The following is a 22,497-nucleotide window of genomic DNA, read 5'->3' as shown; positions in this document are numbered from 1 at the left end:
ACAGAATAAAATCACATACCACAAAATTCACCCTTAAAAAGTGTATAATTTAGTGGTTCTTAGTACATTTACAAACCCATGATTTACAAATCATTACCACTGCTACTTTCAGAGCATTTTTCATCATCGCCAGAGAAATCCTACATCCCTTAGCGTCTTCCTGTTTCCTTTCTCCCCAGCGCCTGCCTGATAGACACTCATCTTTTTTCAGTCTCTATGGATTTTCCCAGGAGTGCTTTTAACTTGAGTCAGGTTTTTAATGTCTTCCTGCTTTATTTTCCCATCTCAAAATAAATATAACACGTTTCAGCCTATCTCACAGCTTCCAGATAAAGCTTTTCTAAGTCAAAACACTTTGAGCTTATTCAATCAGTGCTAAAATTAAAAATCCATTTTGAAAATGAGTTGTCCACATCTTCGCTATTCATTTGTCTTGGGAGACTCTCTCTCTTGACTCTGTTACCAGCAACCTAGAGCATTCCGTTGCCTTATTTAAATCTGTTTGCCTCTGCAGCCCCTTTGCAGTTCCTGTCTAAAGCAGCTCTTGATTTGTCCCCCGCAGATGGACGCGGCAGACAGGAGCTGCACAGTGTCCGTGCACTGTAGCAGCCACCGCGTCAAGATGCTGGTGAAGTTCCCCGCGCAGTACCCAAACCACGCGGCCCCCTCCTTCCAGTTCATCAACCCCACCACCATCACGTCCACCATGAAGGCGAAGCTGCTCAAGGTGGGCCTCTGTGTTTGCAGGTTCTCCTTGATGCCGTCAGGGTCTGAGTTGAGTAGTAAAGTTGAATGAAAACACCTTTGTTAAGATTTGGTCATCTTCTGTCCTTCCTCATGTCAGTGTTAACAGTTGTGTTCGTTTTGTGTAGAAAATCCCAAGTGCTGTTTCTTCATCTCTTTGGGTCATGGACCTACCCCCCTTTGGAAGTCTGATGAAAGTCATAGACCCTTTTGCAGAAAAACTGGCACAGATGTTACATGTAACTTCAGAAACAGTGCATGTAAATAATAGGCAGTTCTGTAATTGCATATAATCTGCTCACAGATCTCATTAAAGCTATGAGATCCCAGGTTAATATGATACGACTTCATTTATTTGGAAACTATAGGCAAAATGTATTCTGAAGCTACAAGATAATTTCTAATCAGAAAAAAAAGTATTTAAGGTCATTAAAAAAAATCTGTTCCATAAGAGGAGAGGTGGCCACTTAAAGTGAGGCTGGTTTGCTGGACAAGTTGGGACAAGTTAGGTGGGGTACATGATATGACTGTGGTGCCTGAATGAAGGGGAATAGCCTTGTTGCAGTAGGGGGGACCCCTTCCAGGGCCTGAAACTGGGCTCTTGTCTAACACTCAGAAATGAGTTGTCCGAGGAGACACGTGCTGACAAAGCAAGAGGTTTTATTGGGAAGGGACACCCGGGTGGAGAGCAGGAGGATAAGGGAACCCAGGAAAACTGCTCTGCCACATGACTTGCAGTCTTGGTTTTATGGTGATGGGATTCGTTTCTGGGTTGTCTTTAGCCAATCATTCTGACTCAGAGTCCTTCCTGGTGGTGCCTGCCTTGTTCAGGCAAGATGGATGCAGCGAGAAGGATTCTGGGAGGTGGTCGGACATGTGGTGTCTCCTTTTGACCTTTCCTGCACTCTTCCGGTTGCCGGTGGCTTATTAGTTCCGTGTTCCTTACCAGGACCTCCTGTCATAAAACAGCTCATGCAAATGGTTACTATGGTGCCTGACCAGGGTGGGCGGTTTTAGTCCGTGTGCTTCCCCCAACAGCCTGGCATTTCATCTTGACTGGGATAGGTTCGGAAACTTGATATGTCAGTTCACACAGAGCTGATCAAGTGGAATCCTCATAAAAATGCCCCTCAAGCTAGGATGATATGCCTTCTTCGATCTGAGCAGCATCATACGTGAAATCAGTGAAATTGTCCCAGTGACACCAGCTTGACCTGACTGCTGTTCATTTTTTGCCTAGTTCGTATTATACTCACTTGATTGTTCCATCTTCTTGGTGTATGATAGGTAACCAGGAAACTTTTTAAGCTTCGTAAGAGTCTCTGAAATGCTAATTACTCAGGTTTTGTGATACTTGACATCTTGTCCTTGGAATCTGAACATTTTGTTGCCTCATTTGAACATATAAAAAAGATTTTTCTATTGGTATAAAAATGATAGGATAAGGAAGTGTGTTAAAGGTCTCGTTTGGTGGTATCCAATAGAAATGAATGTAGACTGCATGTAATTTTCAATTTTCTAGTAGCCATGCTAAAAAAAGTAATAGGTAAATTAATTTCAATAATATTTTTATTTAATCTGGTATATCCAAAGTGTTATCATATCAACATGTAAGCAATATAAAAATTATTGGGATAGCTTTCTTTTTTTTTTCCTTTCTTATACTAAGTTTGCAGCTTTTTTGGTGTGAGTTTTGTGTTTGTGGCACATCTTGATCCAGACTAGCCAAGCACACTTCATGTGCTTTAGCCCCATGTGGGTAATGACTTCTGTGTTAGACAGCCCAGGTCCAGTTTACATGCCTGTTTTCAGTATGTGTATGTCAATTTATACCTATAGCTGCTGCTAATTCTCTTCAGTTGTGTCTGACTCTCTGCGACCCCACAGACGGCAACCCACCAGGCTCCGCCATCCCTGGGATTCTCCAGGCAAGAACACTGGAGTGGGTTGCCATTTTCTTCTCCAATGCATGAAAGTGAAAAGTGAAAGTGAAGTTGCTCAGTCATGTCCGACTCTTAGCGATCCCATGGACTGCAGCCTACCAGGCTCCTCTGATACCTATAACCTTCTCCGATACCTATAGCATGTACTTTAAAATGTCAGATTTTATATTTTTAAAGGACCAAAAAAAAAGGTACTTTGTAATTTTCACATAAGTGACATCTGGGAATTCACTGGTAGTCGAATGGTTAGGACTCCATGCTATCACTGCCAAGGGCCTGGGTTCAGTCCCTGATTGAGGAACTAAATCCCACAAGCGGCAAGCGCAGCCAAAAAAAAAAACCAAAAAAGATGGAATCTATTCCCTCTGTCATGTAGGTATCACTTTGAACAGTTTTCAGTTCAGACTGGAGGATGTTACTTCTAAGTGGTACTGAGATTTCTCATGGAGGAGGGTGGGGTGGGGGAGAGCCAAGGAGTAGAATTCGCTATTAAGGAAGAATGGTCATTCTAATACAAGAAATGTGCCATCCCAAAGTCAGCCTGTGTGCGTGCCCTGGCAAAGGAAAGGGCTTCTGAAGGAGCACTCACAAAGGAGTCTTCTCTCTGAGCCTCTTAGACAGGTGGAAAGCAGCGTGTTGTGTTGGCAGCCTCAGACACAGCCACATTCTGGTCACTGAGCATCATTGCTGCTTCCAGTGCTTCTCACAATAAAAGCAAATCAGGAGGAAGAATGTTGCTCTTCTTGACTGTGTATTGTGCCTTTTCTAGATCCTGAAAGACACCTCCCTGCAAAAAGTGAAACGCAACCAGAGCTGTTTGGAGCCCTGCCTGCGCCAGCTCGTCTCCTGCCTCGAGTCTTTTGTGGTGGGATCCTTGTTACCTACCTCTGCCTGGGGCTTTTGTTTCCTTTCTCCTTTCTAAAGTCCTGGGCTCCCTGATCTTGTAATAATGCATCCTATTTTGTAATTCATCTTGAAGACTTAGTCTCTTTGACTTTAAAATTTCAGAACCAAGAAGACAGTGCTTCCAGCAACCCCTTCGCGCTCCCGAACTCTGTCACGCCGCCCCTACCAACGTTCGCCCGGGTAACCACCGCCTACGGGTCCTACCAGGATGCCAATATTCCCTTTCCCAGGACATCGGGGGCCAGGTTCTGTGGGGCAGGTAGGTCTTTTTTGGCTCTCTGATTCTAGATTTTGAGAGAAAGAATGTCTATATAAAAATTTCCATCAGAAAATTTTTCTTAATTTTCTGAGAACTCAAAAGATTTCCATCATAGTGTTATCTGAGCTGGATTGGCATTTGTAGACATATTCTAAGAATGTTTAGCAGAGTTATGGTCTTAACTTTTTTCATTCTGATGAGTGTGTATTTGTGTCTTGACTCAGAATATTGAGAATATATGTAGGAAATATAAAGCACCTGTGAAGACTTTTCCAAACCACATACATCCTTGTCTCTCCTGGATCCTAGAGATTCTTTTGTGGGGGGTGGGGGGTGCTGCACTGGGTTTTCGTTGGAGTGCACTGGTGCTCTGGTTGTGGTGCCTGGGCTTAGTTGCCCCAAGGCATGTGGGATCTTAGTTCCCCAACCACCCACATCCCCTGCATTGGAAGGCAGATTCTAACCCCTGGACCACTAGGACAGTCCCGATCCTGGAGATTCTGATCTTTGTCTTAAGTACAGCTGCAGTCATGAGCCCATGCAACTTAAAATACTAAGTATTATCCTTCAAGTATGTTGAAGTAGACAAAAGATTTACCAGTACTGTCTTAGGATTTCCCATGATCAGCTTCATGGCCTTGATGTGCATGTGTGATGTCTCCTTACAGGGTACCTGGTGTATTTCACAAGGCCCATGACAATGCACCGAGCAGTCTCTCCTACCGAGCCTACCCCGAGGTGAGTGGGGGATGCAGGCATAAGCTGCATTCATGGGCCAGAAGTGAGCAGACATGTGGGAATTTGCTTTTGGACAGTTTGTGTTAGTTATCAGCAAGTGCTCATTATAAAATTTATTCCCAGAAGATTAAGGTTCATTAAACTGCACCTAAGATGAGATTTCTACTATTAAGTTACTACTGGGAGGAATTGCTTGATAAAAGCTGATAAAAGTGTGCTTGTCAAAACAAGCCAAATGCTGTTTTAATGTGTTGTCCCCCTATTAAGTATTATCTGAATGTTAAATAATACTAGAAAAATAGCAAAAAAGATTATTTATAGTCCCATAACACTAATAGGGTAAAGTGTACCGTCTGGTGGCTCAGATGGTAAAGAATCTGCCTGCAGTGCAGGAGACCTGGGTCAATCCCTGGGTCAGGAAGATCCCCTGAAGAAGGAAATGAATGGTCACTCACTCCAGTATTCTTACCTGGAGAATTCTGTGGACAGAGGAGCCTGGTGGATATTGTCCATTGGGTCACAAAGAATTGTACATGACTGAGCAGCTAACACTTTCACATTTTTCTTTCAACTTTAATTGGTCATTCCTAACATTACCACACATGTGTAGTGGATGTGCCGCCAGCCATCCCTAAAATCAATCTATAACCTTGTCATTATACCAGAAAGAAACTTTGAATTCCTTAGGGGTCACCCTAGTTCCCAAGTCCCCCATTCCTCTAGCTTTGGGCAAACGCTTATCTACTTTCTCTCTATAAATTTGCCTAACTCTGGACAGTTCATATATATGGAATTATATATGTGTTCCTTTGTTACTGACTGTTTTTACTTAGTATATTTTTAAGGATCATACGTGTTGTAGCCTGTATCAGTTATTTCTTTTTATTGCCAAATAATATTCCATCACAGGTGTATATACCATTTCGTATTTATTCACTCAGACCAGTCAACAGACATTGGCATTGTTTCCACTGTTTGGCCATTACAAATAATGCTGCATGAACATTCTGTACAGATTTTTGTGTGGATATGTATTTTTTCATTTTTCTTAGATACGTACTTGAGAGTTGAATGACTGTATCATGTTGTAAATTTTTTTCTTAATTAATACACTTTATCTTTTAGAGCAGTTTTAGGTTCATAGCAAAGTTGAATGTAGAGAACACATACCTCTGACCCCATGCATTTACAACCACCCCCATACTAGTGGTTTTTTAACTTAAATATTATGCCGAAGTCTTTTGGTTCTGCAGTCTGATGGCCAGAATAACTTGGAAACACTCTTGCTACAAACACCTGGTTATACTGTATATGATATAATTAGCAAACTTAATAATGAATAGCTAAGCTAACAAGAAAGAAAGTTCATGAGCAGATGATACTGCTGTCCTGGGAGTTTGCCTGTCCCTGCAGTAACCCAGGCAGATGAGAAATTGGCCCCACAAGAACTGGGAGTTAAATGCCAGAGAAGCCCCTTCATGACACCAGATTCGTTATTCCAAAGGTTGGACTAGAAAACAAGTACCTACTCTTAAAGGGAAACCACAAATATCTGTATCTGAACTTTGGGTCAGCGGGAAAATGTTCCAATTAGAACGTTTTTTCCTACTAACCGTTTTTTGCTGAGGTATGATTTAGGGTACACAAATGTGAAGTCTGTGCCTTGATGACCAGCATCCAGATCAATATATAGCATTGCCCTCACCTCTCCCCAAAAGTTCCCTAGTCCCTTTACCTAGAGGAAACGACTTTTCTGCTTTCATCACTGAAGTTTAGTTTTGCCTGTGCTTGAACTTCATCTATATAGAATCATGCAGCATATAATATTTTATGTCTGGCTTCTTTTGCTCAACTTAATATTTTTAAAATTGATTTCCATATTATTGTGTGTATCATTAGTTCCATTGTATGAAAGTAATATAATTTGTTTATTCATACTCCTGTTGATGGACATTTGGATTATTTCCAGTTTTTATTTTTATTGTATGTAGACCTACACATACAAGTCTTTTAATGTACATGTGTAATAATTTCTCTATCCAAGAAGTAGATCTTTAGGTCATAGGATACATGTCTGTTTAATTTTATTAGAATTGTCAAAAAGTCTGTCCCTAGTGGTTGTGCCTTTTTATACTCTTCGAGCAGTGTTTCAGAATTCTGGCTATTCACATCCTCTCCAAAACTTGGTTTTTTTAGCCTTTTCGACTTTAGCCATTGTGGTGGTGTATAGTAGTATCTCATTGTACCTTTAACTTGTGCTTCCATGATAATGACTAATTGTAATAGAGTTGCAACTCTTAATACGCTGCCTCGGTGCAAGCTGTAACCCCCCTCCTTGGTTACCTTGTGAAGGTTCCTGTGGGCCCATTAGTGGTCCTACTCAGCCGTTGGTTGGTGCCATATTGGGCCCCTCCCCCAAGCGACCAACTGTCAGTGAGTGACTGTTGGTGGTCCTGCTCAGCCATTGGTTGGTATGGCAGTGGGCCCCTCCCCCAAGCGACCAACTGTCAGTGAGTGACCGTTGGTGGTCCTGCTCAGCCATTGGTTGGCACAGCAGTGGGCCCCTCCCCCAAGCGACCAACTGTCAGTGAGTGACCGTTGGTGGTTCTGCTCAGCCATTGGTTGGTCAGTGGGCCCCTCCCCCAAGAGACCAACTGTCAATGAGCGACTGTCAGTTGGTTCATTCAGCCAACAGTCATCGGAATGGTGGTCGTCAGGCTGAGTGAGGTCAGAGGCAGATCCCAGTCTTCTCCCCGGAGCCCTTCAGCTCACCCACTGGCGTCCGGCCCAGGCCTTGAGGTGGCAGTGAACCTCTCCACCATTACTGCCTCTGTGACCTAATGTCAGCCACAGTCCAGTAACCTGGCCCCACCACTTGGGCAGCCTGAGGGCCTGTCGGGTCCTGGGACCTGACTCCCTCAGCAGTGACAGCTGGGGACCTGGCCCTGAGGGAGCCACCAACTGAATATACCTCCTCTTAGACAGGACCTGGACCTCGGACAGTGAAAGTTTTGCCGAGAGACTGTGCTCCTTCTTGTCAGAACAGAGAATAATGTTTGTCTAGTAGAGATTTACAGGAATGTCATTACCCAACCTCAAGAACACAGGATCTGACACCAAGAAGTTTGCAGCAACTGACCCCTCCCCTCCCTCACTTCTCCTGTCAAAGGGCTTTGCTGAGAACTCTTGGGGAGTTTGGGGCTTTTAAGGGACGAGCCATCCATCTCCTTGCAGGACCCTCAGCAAACCTTTCTGTGTTCCAAACTCCAACATTTTGATATTGCTTGACCTCGCTGTGCATTGGGCACATGGACTTGCATTTCAATAACTTAATGGTTTGTTGTTGTTGTTTAGTTGCCAAGTTGTGTCTGATGCTTTATGACCCTATGGACTGTAGCCCACCAGGCTCCTCTGTCCATGGGATTTTCTAGGCAAGAATACTAGAGTGGGTTGCCATTTCCTTCTCCAGGGGATCTTCCCAATCCAGGAATCAAACCCATATCTTCTGCATTTGCAGGCAGATTCTTTACCACCAAACCACCCAGGAAGCCAACATAGTCATGGTGAACAGCTTTCGTGTGCTAATTGACCACTTGGTTATTTTCTTTCGTGATGTGCCTGCTCTAGTATTTTGTATAGTTTTTTTTAGATTATGTTTCTTATTATCTGTTTGTGGTTCTTTATCCATTCTGATTGCAAATCCTTTCCTGGGTGTATATGTTGATTTTCTCCTAATTTGTGACTTGTCTTTCTCCCTCTTTAATGATTTTCATTTATTAGCAGTGTTTAATTTTACTGCAATTCAGTTTATCACTTTTTAAGTGTTAGGGTTGGTGCTTCTGTGTCTTGTCTAAAAAAAATGTCTGCCTACCCCAAGGTCATAGAAATATTGTGTGTTCCCTCTTAAAAATTTATAGATTTAAATTCCTTATTTAAGATCTGTAATTAATCTCGAGTTAATTTTTGTGTATGTGAGGTGGGGGGAGTCAAAGGTTTTTTTTTGTTTTCAGTAGAGATAGATAGTTGTTTTATATATGTAAGTAGCACCATTTATGGAAGACATTTTGCTTTTGTCAAATTTGCATTGATACCTTTGTTGAAAATCAATTGACCATATGTTTTGAATTTATTTCTGGACTGTATTTTCTCTTTGATTTGTTGGTTTCTCCTTATGCCAACACTACACTGTTAATGTAGGTTTGTATAGTAAGTCTTCAAATCTGGTAGTTAGGTTCCCTAACTTTATTATTCTTGTATAGGATTGTATAATTTCTGTAAAAATAGGAATCAGCTTACTGGTTTCTACAAAAAAAGTCTGCTCATGTTTTGCTTGAAATTGCATTAATTCTGTAGATCAATTTGGAGAAAATCAACACTTGAACAACATGAAATCTTCTGGTCTATTAACACAATGTATTTCTCTGTTGTTTTCAGTCTTCTTTAACTTCTCTCAGCAATATTTGTATTTTCAATGAACATCTTTAAGTGTGTCCCTAGGCGTTTAATGTGTTTTGATGCTATTGTAAATGCAATTTTAAAAATGTTTATTTTCCAAATGTTTGATATAAAGAAATACTATAGATTATTGTAGATTGACCTTGTATTTAAATACACTTACTAGTTTAAGTAGTTTACAGATTTCTTTGACTTTTCTGTGTATATAGTCATAGAAACATTCTCTGCTTCTGCAGATAAAGCATTTTTCAGTTCTAAAATTGCTATTTGGCTCCTTTTTGGAGTTTCCATCATCCCTGCCGTGTTATATCCATCTTTTCCTCCTGATTTCATCAAGTACTAAGAATGGCATCACTTAGAACCATGAAAAGATTGAAGAAGCCAGTATAGATAACCTTGCCTTTTCAACCACAGATCTCTCTCGGCCTTGTCTGCCTATCACACTGGCTTGATTGCGCCCATGAAGATCCGCACAGAGGCCCCTGGGAACCTCCGTTTGTACAGTGGGAGCCCCACGCGAAGTGAGAAGGAGCAGGTCTCCATCAGCTCCTTCTACTACAAGGAGCGGGTAAGCGGCTCAGCCATGGCATTTGATACTTATCCTTTCCCTAGACTCTTGTTCTTGGCCTCCCTACCTACCACGTGCAGCACCTATTAATAAATTAGTGATCCCCCTGTGTCTTTCCCTTTCATACTTAGTATGTTAGAGAAAGACCATTGCTTTCTTCCTTTCAGTTGGTTTTAGCTACTGTAAATTGTATGGGTGTGGGAGAGTGTGTGACTGGTTGTTATAATCCATACTCTTTCCTCCCTTTAACCTTGTCTTTGTGATCCCCATTCATGAAGTCAATGCCCATCCTCTCAGAATCATGTAGCTTCAGGTCTTTCTGGGTATTCTGATGTTTGTTAGTAAATTTCGGGATGCTTCAGTAGGCTTGGTATCCTAATATATTTGGAACTTCATGGCTGTGGGAAGTTTTAAAGTTGACCTCTAAGAGATTTTATACTTTTAGTAAGTCTGCACTGAAGTACCCATTTGAATGGACCACTTTATACAAAAATCACCTGAAACTGTCTCTTTCTGTTCCTGCTTCTTAAGGAACTCATTGTCCCTAAAGTAGCTATTAAGCTGTCAGAAACCTTTGGTGACGAGAGTATAGAGAATGTCAGCAGAGCGTGGGAATGATTCTGAGGACTTTTTGTGTTGTCAGGTTGAGTCTGGCTTAAACCAGCTTTTAACTGACATGTATTATTTGGTTACCACCAAGTTACTAAAAAACTCAGTCCTTAGTAATACATTGTTGCTTTCTCCTGCTAATTGAGAAATGATAGATTGACTATAATTAAAATTTGCATTTTTTGAATTACTTAAAATAAAACCCCAATTTCCAGCAAGTGTTAGAGGTGTCTTCACTTCAGTTGCAGTGTAGTATCTCACCTTCTTGGTCTGCAAGATAGTTAGCTGTCTCTGACTTGATCAGGTCTTAGGGTTGTATGTGACAAGTGAGTGGCAGGAACTGATGCCTTGAGACATGACTAGAATTGGGCAAAACCTTCAGTCGAATAGGGAAAATGATTTTTTGTTGCCTTTCTGGCCAACTCCATAGTCCCCTTCTTTGCATCACTGATGGAGTTATCTACCCTCCCCCCACAACCCAACCCCCACAACTGTTCACAGACCTTCTTAGAACACTTCTGTCTTCCTAGGTGCTTTACATTCAAAGAAATTTTTTTTCTTTTTCTGCAAGCTAGCAGGTAACTGGTGAGATGCTTTAATAGATGGATTGGAACTAAGGCATTTTATTATTGATGTAATAGCCAAACAAACTCGCAGTTGGATAAGTGTGGGAATTTTCTTTAGTGTCAGAGCCAGGTTGAGGAGATCTTTTAGTCAAAAAGGCAGTTCTGAATTCTGTTTCAAATCACAGCATGCACTACTCATGCTTGGGTTCAAATTGGGCAGCACAGATGGACCAGCACTTTTGACCCGTGATAGTATATAAAGGTTGTGTTTCTTCAAGATAACTCCAGTTCCAAGAAGGGGCCTCTCCTAATGCAGAAGCATTTGTAAAGCCTACATATATGTTTTTGATGGTCTGGCCTCTTTTACGACAAAAGCCGTAGTCATGAAGAGGGAATAAAGTCCTGTAGATAACTAATTACCTCTTATCAGACAGGATCTGGATTGTGACATTTCAGATTGGGGTGTTCCCAGTGTGCTACTTCTTCCTAGAAACTGGGCCATTGTAGTCCTCTAGGATGACACAGTAAGTGGTTTGTGAATTATATTTCAGACAGTGGCCAAATAAAATAGGGAGAAATAGTTTTACTATAATTTCATATGAAACTATTGTATTGATGTATAACATGTACAGAAAAGTTCGCAAATCATTGCTATGTATTTCAGTGAATTAACAATCATACAGGCCAAGAAATAGACTATTCTAGGAACTCTAGAAGTCCTGGGGGAGGAAGGCACATTTTAGTGGATGACATATAGTAATTATTAGGAAATTGCTGATATTTAAGCATTTTTTACCTTAAGAAAAGGTTTCATGTGGTTCAACTTAGTAAGTTAAAATCAGTTAGTAATAACTGGTCAGGCAGTTATTTTGTGATGAATCTGAAATAAATTCATAAATTCTCCTTTGAAACTTGTTCACGTCCATCCCATTTACATGGGGCATAGGGGAGGAATTAAAGGTACAAAATATGCCACAATATAATGCATAGGCCACCTTATCGTCCTCACAGAGGACGATAATGGTTTTATCCCTCAAGGAGTATTTTATGATTCTCGGTGTCTAGTTTCAAATGTCAAATCATATCACTTTTATTACTTTCGTCCTGAAAACGATCCTAGTTTACTAAATTTTTCTGTGCTTGTCTTCATTTTTAGCTCAAATTTTATCTCATACATACTTTTATTCTTATTTAGATCTCTACACCTGAAAACTTTAAATGAGTAAGAATAAAGGAAAGGAATATAACTGCATTAAAGTATAGCATTGAAGGAATGATGGAGTATTTTGGAGATTGAAGAAAAAAATCTCTTAAAGCTGTTGGGGACTAGTATTCATTTCACTTGTTTTTGTGTGTTTTTAACCTTCCCTACTTAGGTCATCTTGTTTTATCACCGAAAGGTTCTCCAGATGGAATTCCAATGTTCACTCTTAAAATTTTTTTTAATGTGAGAGAGGTTTTAAAAAAAGGACACATTAAATTTCGTAAGAAGTTAGAAAGCACAGAGAGGTACTAACTTTCATTTGGTAACTGGACCATCAGTTGATGTCACTAAAATAGCTTTAATGTAAACAACTGAGGAGGTCCTGGTTCATAGAATAATTTCTGATTTCCAGAAACAGTGTTTTGTGCTCCCAGTTTCACACTGATGCTTGAGTTGTTAGCAAGAGCCTTCCTTTCCCACAGGCTCTCGCTTCCTCGTGGCACCCCTCTGAGGATGGTCCTGGAGTCCCAAGATTGAAACTCCAGTCTCCCCAGTGGACCCCAGCCATACCAAAAACAGTTTAGTGTTGAGTCTGTTGAGGAACTTCTTCCTGTTTAGGAATGAGAATCTTCTCGCGCATACATGTGCTCTTGAAGGGGAAGCAGAGTTCTCCACCTATTTCTTACGATCTTAATTCTTATAGGAGAACCACAGGTCTCCATTGTCGTTCCTCTGTCAGAGCTGTGTGGACATCAGCCTCCTGATATCTTGAAACATGTTTCGGACTAAAGGACAATGACATTGAAGCTGTGTTTGGAATGTGATGGGTTGGGGGGTGGTTGAGGGCTTCAAGTACTGCTGTGCTGAGGTTCATGTTTTTCAGTTGTTCCCAGCTGGAGTTTGCAGTATATTATGGTACCTTTGAATCCATCAGATGTGTGGGAAGCTTTCATTTTATTCTATATTTTTTCCCTTTTAATTTTCTCGGTGTTTTTCTTCCCTCCTCCTGGGTGTAACGTTTTCACGCACAGATGTCTCCTCGCTCTGCCCGGCGACGTTGGTCCATACAAGCAATTAACGACTTCCCGGTACTGTGCGCTGTCAAATGCTCTTCTTAACTAATCTTGTCTCTGCCCAAAGGCCCAAGAATAAAATGCCACCTGCCTGGCTTTGAGGAACCTGAAATGACAGTCTGGCTGGTCTTTAGGACCAGCATAATCAATTTCTCACTCTTAGGAGTCAGGCCCCAGGGACTGTCCCCTGGTTCTATCAGTTTCAAATAGTTGAATACTGATATCACTAAGGATTATGAATAGACTTCTTTGAAAATGAAGCTAAATGCTAGATTTCTTGGAACGAACCCTGATGATAAGCCTTTAGTTCACCTGATTTCACTTGGAGTATTTGTATAATTTCATAGAACTTTTAAAAGCCCACGTTTGGCATGGCGGGGCAGCAGAGGAAGATGTAAGAGGCTTCTGCCATTCTGTCTCTGTTTTTATCATCTTGCTTATCGAGTTCAAAGAGGGAAGTGCCCACCTGCTTCCTTGGCGTGATACTGAAGCTAGATTTTAATCCTTCGGGAATTTCCTGGAACAAAATTTTTTCCTTGCCATCAATATTTTTCATTGACAGTAGAACTTCTGCAATGGACATCTTCTTTTCCCTTTCTCTTGCTGACTCTCTCCTCTTCTGTCTTCCTCTCCCACCCGCTTCATGTTTCAGTCGTGCCATAGAAACCTCAGGCTGTGCAAGGCGGCAGTCTTGAGGCTTTTGTGTAAATTCCCTTATAGGGGGATCGTCCCGTAGCCTTTTCATATAAAAGCCAGTTGAAATCAGGAAGCCTGATGAGCAAGTGCCGCTGCTGCCCAACACCTTGGAGGTGGAGCCACCCCTCTGGCCACCTTTCCTCAGAGAGCCTGTCCTACCAACCCAGCTGCTGTGTTTCCACTGATTTTCCAGGAGTCCCTGCTCCCGCTGCTATTTACATAGGAACTCATTTTGACTCACTTCCCACTCTGCTGATTATTATGCATTGTTGATGGGGTTGCTGCGAAGCAGTTGGTGGCTTATTCTTGGGCTGTTTTACATTTAACCCATTTATTGGCATCAATGTTGCCTCCGATTGTAGCAGTAACACTGGTGGTTCAGTCGCAAGCTGGCTATTGGTTGTCATTCAGTGCTCTCTGCACCAGTGCCTCCCTCCTCGCCCCTCTCTCCCCACCCCAGTCCTCGCTGTCCTCTTTCCTCTAATTCCATGAACACCTTCTTGGTCTGTTCAGAGGAGCATCCCGGTCTCATGGTGTGTTTACTTGTCTGTCTTGCTTTGTCTCTCCTCCCTTGATCCCTGCTCATGGAATCTGTGGGGAAGGGGTGTTTTCTATTGATGGGGCATTGAGATGACCTAAGAGAAGTGCAGAGTCCTTTGCCTCCCAGAGGTACTGATTTTACTGCACAGAAAAGTATCCACATTTAAGCCCATCAGAGTGGGACTGGAGCAATGCAGGAGGTTTAGGGGGTTTTGGGGCCCCAGTACCCTTATCTCACCTGGAAAGGTCAGCCATACCTCATCCCAGTGATCATGGTTGTCATCACCTGATAGTGACTCAGGCCTGATAGATGATCCTAAAATCACCAGCAAGATACTAGGGCAAAGAAGTCATGGGGAGGTGTGGATAAGATATGAACCATTTTTGTTGCCAAAGCACTGGAGGGAACACCCTGAAACACTGTCCATGCTTGTTAGGGAGCAACAGGGACCTAGGCCCTGACACCTGATTTGAGATCTACTGCATCTTCATTTAGGCAGCGTTGTTGGATCTGAATCCCTAGAATAACTGGCCCAAGACAGGATTACTGCGTGGCTTTGTAGCCTTAATGGGAGATAGCTCATATTTAAAAACCATCAACCTCACCCAAAATTAAAACAAAAAAAATTTTGTGCCACCTCCCCTTTAAAGATTTTTCAATAATGTTTTCTGGTTATTCTTGCTGGATTAAATGAACAAAAAGAGCTGTCCCTTTATTGTCTCTGCAGTTTGATTCTTGGTGGCAGCTGTCATTAGGATGATCCTATGTTAGGGACTCTCCTTCTATTATAGGCTTAAAGGCATCTTATGTAAAGCAGTCCCTGTACATTAGTATAGATCAAACAGAGAAGCACCTGGAAGCCTCTCAAGAAATTGATAGGGAAGTCCCAGGAAATACAGGTTGTGATTTCTGTAAATCAGTTAAGGGTAGTTGCAGAAAGTTGCCCAGACCACTGTCTTTGCATTTTCATCAAGGACTAATTGATGACTCACATGGACCTGTTTCTACCTATTTTAACCAAGACTGCAAATGGGAGAAGAGCCCTGAAGCATCTCTTTGGACCCTGAGTTTTCTTCTCTCTGAATGTGTCCAATCTTAACAAATCCCTAAAGGAAATTAAACAGCTTGAGGTACAGGCTTGTGAGCCCAGCCTGGAACACAGCAACTTTGTCTGAGCCCGGTGTGTGAAGCCCGATAGCCTCAGGAGCAGTTTGCCTCTGCCCGTCTCCAGCACACTGCTCTAACTCCACAGAGCTCAAGCCAATGCTTGGCAGAGAAGTGTCTTTACACGTGCATAATTAGAAGACGGTATGTTGAACAGGCCTCACTAGAATCAGTTATTGATCTCCTTATATGCAGAAATGGATCCATTTTTATATGGACCAAAACTGTTTATGTATTAACAGGTAGCTTAGGACTTAATCCCCACCCACACCCCGCCTTTAAAATCATACTTTTAAAAATGGTTAACAAGTATGGGCTTAGCAGCCTGACACCTGTGTTCAAATCTCAGCTCTAGGAGTACAGCCTTGAGTAAGCTCATGTCCTCATTAGTCAAGTCTGGGGCTCTCTCATTTCCCAGGTACCGGGTCCTCTATGTCCGTTTTAGGGAAGCCTCTGGGGAAACAGGACAGTTGCTTGTGGTCTATCACTCAGGTCCCTCTGCTCAAATATTTTTGACACTCTGAAATTGATTTTTTGCTTAGAAAACATTCTTATATGAACTAGTCTATTTGCAAATGAACCACTTTGGGCACATGGACCTTAATTATTATTATGTTTTCATTAGGTTTGCTTAAAAAGTCAAGAAATTGTGGATGTTTCAGTGTGGTCTGAACGCTGCACACCCCATCCCTCATGAATCCTCCATTGACTTCCACTGTTCAGTTAAATGGAGCTGGCATAAAATTCTCAGTTGTTGAAGGGCTTCTTCTTTGCTCTTTGTAATAAGGAGCCAGAATCAATGCCTTGAAAGCAGTGCTAGAAGCCTTTTGACCAACCCAGAAGACCCAATTAGATGGATCGTATTTGGCTCCAGATTGAAACTGTTGAGTGTAAATGTTTTTTGGGTTTTTTTCTGCCTTAAAAAAAAATCCAGTACCCTAAATCTCACTGGAGATGACTGATTATGTGGGATCTTGCGGGTGTGTCATTTCCTGGGATTTTTAAACTCCCAGAAACCTGGATAAAAGTCACACTGAAGTGAGTTTGTGGACTTATCCCCTCCCCGCTCCAGTTAACCGCGTTGTTTGTCCTGTCACTGCTGGGTTGGTGGACATCGAGTGTCCCTCCCGAAAGCCAGTCCTAGTGTTCAGGGCACTTGCGACTGCATGGTCTCGTGTCAGTGAATGCTGCCTGGCTCCAGCCCATCCTGACAAGCTCTTTGGTCATTAGCACAATCACCCCTTATTTACACCCACATCAGTATTCTTTAGAAAATAAGCTGGGCCAGCAAAGAATTGAAGGGCTACCTGCTAATAATAGTTGTAGCTTCTTGTATTGAAGAATTGTGACTTGTGTATGGATACACAGTATTAATAACTGAACTGCTTCTAAAACCAAATGGGTTAAGGTTGATAGCATGTATGTTTATATATATGTATCCAAATTGATAGCATATATGTTTATAAATTACTACGAACAATTCAGATACTTCAGCTAAAGGTCTGCTTTTTACCTGTCGTGCACTGACTCTAGGTTTCCTAGATTTAGTAGGTTCCATGCCACTTATTGACCCTATAGAAAATTACATGCATTGGACAACTTTAGGGATTAGATGGGACATCAGTGGTTAGAAATACCTGAATATAGACCATGACTGATTTATGGGAGAGTGATTGTATCAGAATCACTGGTGGAAAAGGAATTTATCTGTGAGTCATCTAAGTAATTATCTAACCTACATGCCCGAGAGTTTACGGACATTTATAAAAATTAGAGATTTTTAAATTGCACCTTCCCAGGTGATACTTTGCACCCTCAGCTTTTCATTGTCTGTCGATTAACCTTGTGAGATTGAAACCACAGAGCTTGTCCTGAGGCCAAAGTTACCAAGTGAGTGAAGAGAGAGTGACCAGAGCCTGCACCCACCACAAAAAAGAAACGTGCTGGGGGTCACACCGAGCCAGGGCCTGCGGCAATAAGACCAGTAAACCTTGCTCTGCTAGTATAACCAGGCCCTTTCATGAGCTCCTTTTGCCTCCTTTGTTAATAAATATGTCACTTCCCTCCTGAGTTGAATCACTTAGTTGACCCCCTTTCTAACTTCTGGAAATAAAATAAAATAGAATATTGTTCCCTTGGCTGGTCGTCATTTTGCAGATACCAGATGGGGCTACACTCTCATAATTCTCATTCTCTTTCCCCCTCTCATTTCCCAAATACAGACTTCTCTGCAGGCCTTTGTAGGGGAGGCTCTGGGGAAATAGGATAATTGCTCCTGACCTTCCATGTTCATTACCCAGGTCCCTCTGCTCAGGTATTTTTGACATTCTAAATGATCGCTTTTAGAAATAACTCAGATCTGCTAGGAAAAACAGGGCAATTCTCCTTGAACCTCTAAGTTACTGTGTCTGCCTCCCATAGATGAAGGTTTTGCAGATCCTACACTACTGTGTCTGAATTAAATTTCAACAAACTTGATTAAAGCTATCTGAAAAGAAATAAAAAAAAAACTTTGATAATTTAAAGCAAGAATTTTGAACCTAGGACTGAACCCAACCTTAAAAGTTGCTCTTAAAAAAAAAAAAAAAGTTGCTCTTCTCCCACATTTTTGTGGTCTTATACTAACGTATTTACCTGCTGTTCTTTCTTTCTTTTTTAAATTTTGGCTTCAAGGTATTTATTTTTGAGCACCTGCAGAATGTATATAGCATTGCAGTAGGTGCTTATTTTAACTGTTAGGATTTTGGACCATGAGCTCAATGCCCTTTGTCATCCTTTTTATTTCCTACAGATGCTGATTCATTTAATTGTGGGCATGATGTAATGCAAAGTCTCTGCAAATTACCAATGACCCAACAATGATGTGCTCTGCAAGTGTAGGTTTCCATTCATCAAAGTCCCTATTAGTTATATCTTGTCATCTCCCCCAGAAATCAAGGAGATGGAAAAGTAAGCGTGAAGGATCGGACTCTGGCAATCGACCAATCAAGGCTGCTGGGAAAGTGATCATTCAGGATATTGCTTGCCTTCTTCCGGTTCACAAGTCATTGGGAGAACTATACATGTAAGTTCAGAATTTCAACTGTGCTGTGCTTCTCACTTAGTCATGAGTATCAGAGTTGTTCATTTTATTTTTTGGCTGCTCTGAGGCTTGCGGGATCTCGGTTCTCTGACCAGGGATTGAACCCAGGCCACCGCAGTGAAAGCCCAGAATCCTAACCATTAGGCTGTCAGGGAGCTCCCTATTTATCTTTTGAGGTATTAGAATCTTTTCATCAAGAGCAGTTTTAGGAGAAGTCCAGTTCATTAGCTTTCTTCTGCTGGATAGTGAAATTACCACACAGACCTAGTATTTAAATAACACGCATTTATTATCTCACAGTTCCCCTGGGTCAGGAGTCTGGGCTTGGCTTACCTCGGTCCGTGCTCTTATCTCCCCAAACTAAAGTCACAAAGTTGCTGGGTGGCAGTTTTAGCCAGTGCTCAAGGTCCTCTTCCAAATCCATGGAGGTTGTTAGCAGGATTCAGTTCCTTGCAGCCAAAGAACTCAGGGAATTTCATCTGTTCAGAGACTAGCAAGAGTGTCTCACTGATGCTTTAGCTTCTTTCTAAGGTCTTGTCTGTTTAGGTCAGGCCCATCCAGGAGAATCTCCCTTTTGACAATTATGGGAGTGATATCCCATCAGTATTTACTGGTCTCACCCCTATTTAAAGAGATGAGAAATCTGCTTTATACAAGGCACATACAGCAATCTTGGGTACAGTCTTAGAATTCTGCCTCCTGCACTCAGTATGTAAAACATTTCATAGTAAAGCCACTTTGGTTGAAGGGAGGTGGGAGGTGAGTGACAGGCACACAGACGCTGCTGGCCTGTGGTTCCCCGTCTTCCAGAACTTGAATGCATAACAAAAAATATTTCTTTTGTTGTATGTACAGAGCACATTACCCCTTTTGTTAGAAACTATAGTCGGTATTACACACATTTAAATCAAGTTTTATTCAACCCTTAAGCCTAGGGAACTCCCCAGGAAAGCTGGCTGGCAAATTGGTCTTTGAGTCTGGCCTCTTTTCCTGACTTCAAAGAGGTGAGCAATTTCACCTTCCCCAGGCCTGAACTCAAGAGTGTAACATCAGCTGTGATGTTGGGTAAGGTAAGCTTTTACTGCATATTATGTAGAAAAGGAGCTTAAGGCCAATACAAATAAAACATTTTGAGTGACAACCTAAAGAGACAGTTTTTAGTTTGTTTGTTAAGCTGGAAGTAGTTGATTTAGAAGTCAGCTAGAAAGCAGCTTTTTAATTCTTTTTAAATTTCAGATTGAATGTGAATGATATTCAAGAAACGTGTCAGAAGAATGCCGCTTCTGCCTTGCTTGTTGGAAGGAAGGATCTTGTCCAGGTATTTTCCATCCCTTTTGTTGGAATTCTGGATTTTTCTCTTGGAGCAATTTCTATTCACTTTATGGTGTGGTTTAGTGACATTTTAAGGTGTGCCTCCTATTTTGTAAATTTTTTTCCATTTTCTTTGCCAAACTCTAGGGCTGTTGCAACTGTCTAAATTCCTTGGATATTTCTCTTATTAGTGCTTAGTTGAGAAAGTCCTAAAGCATTTACAAAGTATTTTTGTAACAACTCTTTTCTAGTGTTTGGTGATGGTTAATAAATTTGGATATCTTAATCTTTGCCATTTGCACCCTCAGTTCTGTTTTGTTTTTACTTTTAAAAGTGTATCATTTCATACAAGGTTTACAAAGGCAGTCCTTAAGATGGAGATACGTTGAGTCCTAAAATATGATGTTATATTACAAAATTTAAATTTCCTTTATTTCTACAGGAACACATTAGTGCATTAAGCATGTTACACCTATGTTGGTGGACTTTTTTGTTGTTGTTGTTGTTGTTTTCCTTTCCTTTTTTTTGGCCACATTGCACAACTTGTGATCTTAGTTTCCCACCAGGGATAGAACCCATGCCCTCGGCACAGAAAGTACAGAGTCCTAACTGCTGGACCGCAAGGGAATTCTCAGTGTCATTATTTTTTTTAAATAGTTTTATTGAGATTGTAGTCCAGAGCCCATGCAATTCACTCATTTAAGAGGTACCATTCAGTGGCCTTGTATATTCACAGCATTTTGCAGTCATTGCCACAAGCAATTTTGGAATGTTTCCATTACCCATAAAGGCTCACTCTTCCATCCAGCTCTTTCCAGCCCCTAGTTTACCTTCTGTTCCACTCTGTCCTGCAGTGTGCAGATTAGGCTGAGCAGTGGGAACTGCTAGCTGTTGTCCTGTCTGCTTAGTTTTCTCCTTGTAACCTTCCAAATGACCCAGGACTAAGGCCTTCCCTTGATTTTTTTAAGTTTCTTTTTTTTTTCCTTCCAGTATTTCTTTTTTTTCATGTGGACCATTTTTAAAGTCTTCATTGAATTTGTTACAGTATTGTTTCTGTTTTCTGTTTTGTTCTTTTGGCCCCAGGGCACTTGGGGTCTTAGCTCCACAACCAGGGATGGAACCAGCACCCGCTGTGGGGAAAGGCAAAGTCTTAACCACCAAACTGCCATGGAAAACCCTTTCCCTTGATTTTTATCTGATCGAAAAATCTCTTAAGATTTTCTTTTGTCTCCTACTAAGCACCATCAAGTCTCTGCTTCAGACCCTTTTAAGTAAAACTTTCAGTGATGAATTTAACCTGTCTCTTTAAGAACCGAGCCACCTAAAATTCTGCAAACATTGAGAAGGCAAAACAAAGTACTGGAACTAGTGGGGAGTTTCTAACAGCGAGTGTCAGCCCAGCTCTGCTCCCTCGTGGTGTAACCCTGGGCAAAGGATTTCAGATTCTCTCAGCCACTGTGTGTATTTGTAAAAATGAGACCCACAAGAATAATTACCTCATAGGGTTGATGAGAAGATTGGTTTACTTTCTAGAAAGATATTCTCTGAGGAAAAATTACTTCCTACAGTGTTTTGTTTGTTTTTTTCACTTTTTCTTTTAAATTTTCAGTACTTTTATGGCAGAGTTGATTTGGAAGGTCAGGCCTAGTACAGGTGAAGTGAAGCGGGAAGACCCTTTCCTGGGGCTCAGACACACCTGGATTTACATCTGGGCTCTGTCCCTTTCATGTTGTGTGATCCTAGGCAGCTTCCTAATCATTTTGAACTTCATTTCCTCAACTCTCAAATAGAAACAATACTTCTGCTTCTGAGGTCCTTATGAGAACTCAGTAAGGTAATATATATACAATTTCCATACCTGTATCTCATAGGAGTAAATATCCAATATGTGGCAAATGGTTGCTGCTCTTCTTGCAGTTCTAGTCATCACTGTGGTATGGTCTTCCCTTTAAGGGCTGGAAATGACATCAGTGCTAATAACGCTTGAAGAGTTTTTTTTATTCTTTATTCACATGTTGAAGATGATGTGTCACCTGCTTTGCAAGAAAGATTTGCAGAAATAAACCTAAGTATCAACTATTTCTGTTGAAGGCACTTAGGAAACATGTATTATAAATGAGAAAATAATGGGCCCAAGTTGTCAGCCAGGATAGTAAAAGTCCTTTCTTATCCCAGAAACCTCTTCTAGCAACCATCCAGCTGGGCCACTGATAATAGAAATGAATGTTTTTCATTTGAACCAATACTCATGGGTGTTATTGGAGCCACACGATTTAGTTGATTTTTTTTTTTTTTACATATCTGATGTGTTTCTGTTCCTGTTTTTCAGTGTTTTTATTTGCTTATTTTTTCTTCTGTTTTAAACTCCTGATTAAAAGTCTGTATCTTTTTCCTTTTGAGTTTCTCTCAGAGTCTAGTAGTGTTTTCCAGTTAGTGGGCATATAATACTAAGAAAAAATTTCCAAAAATATATTCCATTTTTATAGGTATGGAGGGGATGGGGACTCTGCTGATGATGTGATGTATTTGTATTTAGGGTGTGCCAAATCTTGGATTTAATAGACACCTTATGGACTTTAAGGTGTCTTGATGAGTCCAAGCCCTGTGAGATTTCAAATTTGGAGATATTCCTCACATT

General features: G+C 41.3%; 1 protein-coding gene across 3 annotated transcripts in view; it reads left to right on the top strand.

The window, feature by feature from the left end:
- The window catches only part of WDR59 (WD repeat domain 59), a 77,681-nt gene that overhangs the window by 43,765 nt on the left and 11,419 nt on the right, over window positions 1-22,497 (top strand). For 2 of the 3 annotated variants that reach the window (XR_006340423.1, XM_043898055.1), the window contains exons 14-21: window positions 563-727; window positions 3,457-3,552; window positions 3,696-3,852; window positions 4,521-4,590; window positions 9,460-9,613; window positions 13,024-13,080; window positions 18,397-18,530; window positions 19,785-19,866. Coding sequence is in view for 2 of the 3 variants with exons in the window: in XM_043898055.1 (XP_043753990.1) it covers window positions 563-727; window positions 3,457-3,552; window positions 3,696-3,852; window positions 4,521-4,590; window positions 9,460-9,613; window positions 13,024-13,080; window positions 18,397-18,530; window positions 19,785-19,866 (915 nt within the window). In the remaining variant the exon portion in view is untranslated. The remainder of the gene's footprint in view (window positions 1-562; window positions 728-3,456; window positions 3,553-3,695; window positions 3,853-4,520; window positions 4,591-9,459; window positions 9,614-13,023; window positions 13,081-18,396; window positions 18,531-19,784; window positions 19,867-22,497) is intronic. The other variant, XM_043898056.1, reaches the window with a different exon arrangement.

This window comes from Cervus elaphus, chromosome 4, assembly GCF_910594005.1.
Source record: "Cervus elaphus chromosome 4, mCerEla1.1, whole genome shotgun sequence".
In the NCBI taxonomy this organism is placed as follows: Eukaryota; Metazoa; Chordata; class Mammalia; order Artiodactyla; family Cervidae; genus Cervus; species Cervus elaphus.
Note: the sequence above shows the minus strand (reverse complement) of the source record. Positions and strands in the feature narration are given on the sequence as shown.